Source organism: Sinocyclocheilus rhinocerous, unplaced genomic scaffold (genome assembly GCF_001515625.1).
Source record: "Sinocyclocheilus rhinocerous isolate Xijiao unplaced genomic scaffold, SAMN03320098_v1.1 scaffold299, whole genome shotgun sequence".
Taxonomy (NCBI): domain Eukaryota; kingdom Metazoa; phylum Chordata; class Actinopteri; order Cypriniformes; family Cyprinidae; genus Sinocyclocheilus; species Sinocyclocheilus rhinocerous.
In genome coordinates, this window is record NW_015652998.1 from 1,495,593 (window position 1) to 1,503,520 (window position 7,928).

Here is a 7,928-nt window from a genome sequence, read left to right on the forward strand (position 1 = left end):
AGCTACATTAACTTACATCGTGTCTACACCGGACGCGAGCGGCGCGACGCAATAAAATATGGAACTCATTATAATCAGTGATGCTGTCTACACCATAGATATATATATATACATATCTATGGTCTATACTGGATGCGGCGCGTCACGACACGACAAATCCCTGACAGAAAACTGCTGCTGCATCCTATTTATGACATCTTGACACAAATTTCAAATGATTTTCAACGGTCGCTTTGTCGCGTCCAGTGTACTAGACAGACTTTAGCTGTTGCGGCGCAGACACGGTGTTACTCACCGATCGAGAAGAAACAAAGCAACCTCGGCGTCCGATCGCAGGCCTTCCGCTCCTTGAGTTCTCTCCAGTGCTGGAAAGCTGATCCGATATTTACACGGGTCCTACTTCTTGCTTTATTGCCTTAAGCCTTCTTTTGTTCCGCAGACATTTTCCTTTTGTTTTTTATCTGCCATCTCGATCTTTCTGTCGCTCGGCTCGCTAATGTCCGTCCTGTGCACTGAACACTCTGTTCAGTATGTAGAAGAGTTGTAGAAGAGTTTGTTTCTTCATTGAAACCTATTTGGTTACATTTTGCTTTACATCACTTGCTCAACAATGGATCCTCTGCAGTGAATGGGTGCTGTCAGAATGAGAGTCCAAACAGTTGATAAAAACATCTCAATAATCCACAAGTAATCCACATAACTCCAGTCTATCAAATATTGCCTTGTGAAGTGAAAATCTGCGTGTTTGTCAGAAACAAATCCATCATTAAAGCACTATACCAATCCGTAGCCCATAACAATGCTTTTTCCAGTTAAAAAAAAAAGGTCCATCCCCTGTTGTTTTCTCGCTTCAAAATTTAGAACTGTTTTGGACTGTTTTTGCTTGTAAACGGTGCTTGATCTGTTCATATTTCTCTCCTGAATCAGAGGAGATTACTTTTTCACTGGAGAAAGCAATATTATGGACAGAACACTCATATTTTAGCCAGAAGCAACGTTTTGAAGTTTAAAAAAGTCTTAATTATGAATTTGTTTATTACAAACACACAGCTTGTTGCTTCACAAGACATTAAACGATGGATTGGACTTGTGTGGATTACTTGTGAATTATTGTGATGTTTTTATCAGCTGTTTAGACTCGGCACCCATTCACTGCAGAGGATCCATTGGTGAGCAAGTGATATAATGCTAAATTTCTTCCAATCCGTTCCAATGAAGATACAAACTCAACTACATTTTGATGGTCTGAGGGTGAGTAAATACTTTTAACATAAACACCATTGACTAATCTGTCAATTATTTGCCAATTAATGGACAGTGAAGAAAACTGACCTAAATGGGCTTGAAATTATAAACTCATTCTGCACTACTGTATTGTTATTATAGCAGGTTGGTCGTTTTCACTCATAACAAACAAAAGCACATTTAAAGACAGTTCTCCTGAATATATCAATCAAGTAACAAAAACACTGATTTTCTTTTGTTTTGTTTCTTAAAGCCCCATTCATTGTCCTGATTTGTTCTTGCAGCAAAAGAGGAAAATGATCAAATTATAATCAAACTGAATTTTGTTACACCTCCTGGCACACAAACTGCTCTAGTGATCTCAGGTTTTGTTCTGGGAACGTTTATGAAGCGATTATAGGATAAGACAGCAGCCATGCACAATCGCCCTGATGAGCGAACTCTCTGCAGATGTAATTAGCTCTATATAATTACTTTCACACTTCCCTGTGACAAGAACATATGGACTCAGCCCTTACTTTGTGTGTTAAACTTTCCTTTGATAACCTCCCTCTCCGGTGTCACCCAATAAAAATGCCCTAAGGAGTCCCCTAAAATGGAAAACATCACTCCAGCCCCAGTTTCTCTGCTCAGCCTCCAGTAAACAGCATACTCTGTCACACGCACTCATCTGGGAAACACTATAGCACATATGAACTTGTCAGGATGATCAGTCTACTGTGCGAGTGTCGAAATATCTCAACAATTATCTCAAAAGAAATATCTTCTCTTCAACAGAAGCTGATTGCATGCTAAGCATTATACAGTGTTGCACATTGCTGGCAGGGTTGAACACAAACATGGAAAGGTTGCCTGTGTCAATCTCAGACATCAAAGGGCAACATCTGTGACTGACAGGCAGCTGAGCTAGGAATAAGGATGTTTTCCCTGTTCGGCTCATCTAAAAATGTTCGTATTAGCAATGTACAGGATATGTTTCATATTGTCTCATGACAGAAAATATGCTGTCAAATCTGTAAATACACTGTAAAAAAAACATGTAAAATGTAACAACTTTGGAGCTATCAATTTGCAGAAAAGAAGTGGCGATTGTGCTTTAGGCAATGTTTCAACAGAAAAAAAAACTAAATTATGATAAATTAACTAAAATTATGCAATAAACAACATAAAATGCATGTCCTTACATAAATTATAACAAGAAGCATAACTATTTAAATAAAATAATCAAATGTAATGCACCAACACAGAGACTTCTGTGAGTGACTTCTAATTAGTTACAAATAAATGTATTGACTTGCTAAATATAATATTGTTTTGCACCATAAATAATATGGTACTTCATGCAAAAAATACAGCAAAATTGCATGCACTGTCTTGTTAAACATATATATATATATATTAAAATCTATTTATCTATTAAATCATAAATCTATTTTGTAAACATGTAAAGGGCACATGGTCATGAAAGGAGTGAAATTAAACAAACCACTGTGGCAAAATTAAGCATTTGGAAATGTGAAAACACACCACTGGCTTGTGTCAAATTCAACCTCAGGTATTCCAGGACATTTTGTCAGCTTTGCAGTTCCACCTGACATCTTGACGTTATTGACAGTAATCCAGCTGGGTTTAAGACTGTGTAAGTGAAAACACGTTTACAGCAACAAAATGTCTGAGGTTCTCCTACTTCGCTAAACCTACACAGTCTGTTTCACTGGCATAAACCATCATGTACAGAGTCGTACAGAAATTCAGCAAAGCACTGACCTAAATGGGCTTGAAATTATAAACTCATTCTGCACTACTGTATTGTTATTATAGCAGGTTGGTCGTTTTCACTCATAACAAACAAAAGCACATTTAAAGACAGTTCTCCTGAATATATCAATCAAGTAACAAAAACACTGATTTTCTTTTGTTTTGTTTCTTAAAGCCCCATTCATTGTCCTGATTTGTTCTTGCAGCAAAAGAGGAAAATGATCAAATTATAATCAAACTGAATTTTGTTACACCTCCTGGCACACAAACTGCTCTAGTGATCTCAGGTTTTGTTCTGGGAACGTTTATGAAGCGATTATAGGATAAGACAGCAGCCATGCACAATCGCCCTGATGAGCGAACTCTCTGCAGATGTAATTAGCTCTATATAATTACTTTCACACTTCCCTGTGACAAGAACATATGGACTCAGCCCTTACTTTGTGTGTTAAACTTTCCTTTGATAACCTCCCTCTCCGGTGTCACCCAATAAAAATGCCCTAAGGAGTCCCCTAAAATGGAAAACATCACTCCAGCCCCAGTTTCTCTGCTCAGCCTCCAGTAAACAGCATACTCTGTCACACGCACTCATCTGGGAAACACTATAGCACATATGAACTTGTCAGGATGATCAGTCTACTGTGCGAGTGTCGAAATATCTCAACAATTATCTCAAAAGAAATATCTTCTCTTCAACAGAAGCTGATTGCATGCTAAGCATTATACAGTGTTGCACATTGCTGGCAGGGTTGAACACAAACATGGAAAGGTTGCCTGTGTCAATCTCAGACATCAAAGGGCAACATCTGTGACTGACAGGCAGCTGAGCTAGGAATAAGGATGTTTTCCCTGTTCGGCTCATCTAAAAATGTTCGTATTAGCAATGTACAGGATATGTTTCATATTGTCTCATGACAGAAAATATGCTGTCAAATCTGTAAATACACTGTAAAAAAAACATGTAAAATGTAACAACTTTGGAGCTATCAATTTGCAGAAAAGAAGTGGCGATTGTGCTTTAGGCAATGTTTCAACAGAAAAAAAAACTAAATTATGATAAATTAACTAAAATTATGCAATAAACAACATAAAATGCATGTCCTTACATAAATTATAACAAGAAGCATAACTATTTAAATAAAATAATCAAATGTAATGCACCAACACAGAGACTTCTGTGAGTGACTTCTAATTAGTTACAAATAAATGTATTGACTTGCTAAATATAATATTGTTTTGCACCATAAATAATATGGTACTTCATGCAAAAAATACAGCAAAATTGCATGCACTGTCTTGTTAAACATATATATATATATATTAAAATCTATTTATCTATTAAATCATAAATCTATTTTGTAAACATGTAAAGGGCACATGGTCATGAAAGGAGTGAAATTAAACAAACCACTGTGGCAAAATTAAGCATTTGGAAATGTGAAAACACACCACTGGCTTGTGTCAAATTCAACCTCAGGTATTCCAGGACATTTTGTCAGCTTTGCAGTTCCACCTGACATCTTGACGTTATTGACAGTAATCCAGCTGGGTTTAAGACTGTGTAAGTGAAAACACGTTTACAGCAACAAAATGTCTGAGGTTCTCCTACTTCGCTAAACCTACACAGTCTGTTTCACTGGCATAAACCATCATGTACAGAGTCGTACAGAAATTCAGCAAAGCAACAAGCGTGATGGAAACAGATCGCGTGCGCACTGCAGAGGTTTTGTTTTTGGGGAGAGTAACAGACCACGGAGATATACATTAATATAGAACTTACAGGCGTATGTCATGGCAAAGCTGCTCCCCGTGTCCACCATGTCCACTTGTGGTACCAGTTTAGGAACATCATTGTGTTGAGAGAGCGCGAAACGGAACACGTCGTATTCATGGGAGTCGGTTGGAAACAAACCTCCTGTCGAGATTAGAAAAAAAGTCATTCAGGAACAATAACATCAGAAAGAACATTTAAACCCAAATGGCTTACTGTACCTCATCCTGTGCGACGGAAACTTTAAATCACTGTCAGGACACTGTTATGAACGATAGCCGCTGAGTACTACTCACCTATGTTGATGTTACTTGGGAAATTTGAACATGAACACAACCCAAGCAAACCGGTAAAGAGTAAGACGAAGCTTTGCCACATATTTCCGTTTGCATTTGAGAAACTGACAAAGAGCCAAATGCCAAACATATATATCCCAAAGTCTCTGTCCCTTCACTCACACTGAGCCCATAGCGGTAACACAGAGCCAGCAGAGCGCAGTGAAATCCCAGGCAGTCCTGTTGGTGATAGCGGTGGGTGACTGAATAAGCGTGTCTCTGAAAGCCCTACTTACAAATGAACACACTCTCTGTAGTGTCAGCAGAGGAAAGAAAACGCGGATCTTGATCGCTTTCTTAACACCATCAACGCGCGCTCCCGGTAGGTCCTTACTCTACTCAAGAAAGCAACTGACTGGGTAAACTTGAAGCCGTGCGCAGACTGTACCATTTTATAGCAGCTTCATTTCTCCAATTGTTATGCTATGTAGCTATGTAAGATTATTATACTCTAACCTACATAAAATATCTATATTAAGAGCATTAAATGGGAGCCTTGAGTGTGATAAACATTTAAGAGCTTATGAGCAACAGAAAATTAAGTGGGACAGTTGGTGCAAACGATGTTATCCAACAAGAAAACAAAACACATAAACACCGCATTCTTTTCTGTATATGGGTCAATGACAAATATACATATCTGAGACAAAAGGTTTAAAAATAGAAATAAATTTCATGTTTGTGTCATACATAAAAAAAAACGTTTATATTTTTTACAGAAAAAAAATGTTGATTTGACTATCATGTCAATGCTAGTAGCCATCACGTAAAAAGTACTAAAATACTTTAATTACACCTGAGTTTACACAACATAATCAGTATTTACAACATATTTTTGTATTTCAACATGTAACTCTGTCAAAATTACATTTCAATAGTACTTCAAATAGGACTAAAATCTGGCAAAATGGAATTAATATTATGCATCTTAAGCTCAAATGATGCTAAATTTATTTTAAGTCTAGTTTAAATAAATGACACATGCATTCTAGAGTAAATAAACAGGCGACTGGCTCTTTTAAGTGAGTTTGGTGGACATTTAAAACACACAAGTCATCAGAATGATGTCACACAGTTCCAATGCCTGTTTAAATTTACGTAAAATACCCAAATTCTACCCAGTATAACTCTGTAAAAGAAGGCAATTGTTTTAAGGTTTACTCTGAGCCAGTGCTTTGAATATTAACCCTGACCCAACATTTCTGTTCAAGAAATGATGATATGAAACTTATAAACATAAGGTTCGTATCAATAATTGGATTGCTCACAATACAGCAGAGAATGGCACAGATTGCACATTTACTATTCCATGAATTAATAAATGATAAATGCACATTGTATTCACATCTATATTACATGTACTGTAATGTACTGCAAACCAAAACTGTCAGCACTTTCTGAATGAGCTTTTTATACTCTTCTAGTTAAATGCATGAGTAAAAAATGTCACATACAATAAATTCATGACTTTAACTAAAGACAATGATTTATTTTGGTTGTAATGCAGAACCACTGTTCTTATGGCTTTTCTCCATTACAATGATTGTGCACCTCCAAGTCGTTTTATCTACATTATCTACATATCTACATACCTTTTATCTACATTTTCTATTCTTATTCAGTGATCCAAGTATGCTCTTAAAACTAGTGTGATTTAATATAATCATGACATTTGGCTGAAGATGAGTGCTGTCCACTGAGATTAGATTACATTAACAGTCACATAGCCCTATATAATTAAGACGGCACAAATGGCTTCATCAACTTCAGGATGTAATGACATTAACATCCATGACACGGACCAATTACAGTGTGGTGGAGCTGCAGTCTCCCTTGGCATACCAACAGAAGGAGGAACTCTGTTACTATTCCCATGGTTTATTGTGTTGCACTGGCAAGTGCCAAGAAAATGCCTCATGGGAAACGGGAATATGACTTACTGCAAGTTAGCTGAAACAAAAAAATAGAATGAATTATTGAACATCCATAAATAAAACATTAATGTTGTAAATAAAATAAGTGAGGTTTGCTTGAGCACACGTTATGCAGTTTCTAAACTGGGTGGCTTCAGAATTTAATTAGCTTTGTTTTAGATAAGTGTCCACTACAGCAAAAAAGGGACGATATACATCTGATGTCTTCTTTAGGGTTTTTGCATTAGCATTATATTATATTATAAACAAATTGAAAACTGGTAACTTTTGAATGTCTTATTTTTTATTACACACACATTGTATTTTTTGTTAAATTAATAGAATAAATTATATATAATATTAATTATACATAATATTAATAATATTACATATATAATACAAATATATTATATTAAACAATTAAAATATTTATATTAATATTATTTATAATAAAAGTTTAATTATATATTAAATTATATGTTTTAGCAACTATTTATTATTAGTTAATATTCCAACATGTTTAAGCTATAAAATATTTTTATTACTGTAAAAATAAAATGCCACAAGAAATACGCTGGAAGGCCTCACAATGATATAAACAGTATATTACAATATTTTACTGTAAACATGTATGTATTCGCTTGTTAAATACAAAATGGGTCAAGCAATTCATAACTTTTTACTTTATATAACTAAAATTGTAATAATAATATTACTTTTTACTTTTTCATATATATTCATATTTTACAGTACACATATTAGCTGTAGCATTTTTATTCTTTTTTTCTGTAGACGTTCTTACGGAAGGGACTGTATATTAGAAACTTCTTAATTCTTGACTTAAGATTTCCTAAGCATACAGGGTAGGATGTTATACAGCCCCAGAAGTATCTGATGCTATATGCA

The 7,928-nt window shown here is 35.5% G+C and overlaps 1 protein-coding gene across 4 annotated transcripts in view; it reads right to left on the reverse strand.

The window, feature by feature from the left end:
• Nucleotides 1-5,452, reverse strand: part of LOC107715357 (glutamate receptor 1-like) — a 65,922-nt gene extending 60,470 nt beyond the window's left edge. For all 4 annotated transcript variants that reach the window (XM_016521466.1, XM_016521465.1, XM_016521467.1 and 1 more), the window contains exons 1-2: nucleotides 5,071-5,452; nucleotides 4,784-4,918 (exon numbers count right to left, since the gene is read on the reverse strand). In XM_016521466.1, coding sequence (XP_016376952.1) covers nucleotides 4,784-4,918; nucleotides 5,071-5,200 — 265 coding nt within the window. In that variant the 5' untranslated portion in view covers nucleotides 5,201-5,452. The remainder of the gene's footprint in view (nucleotides 1-4,783; nucleotides 4,919-5,070) is intronic.
• Nucleotides 5,453-7,928: the final 2,476 nt, after the last annotated feature.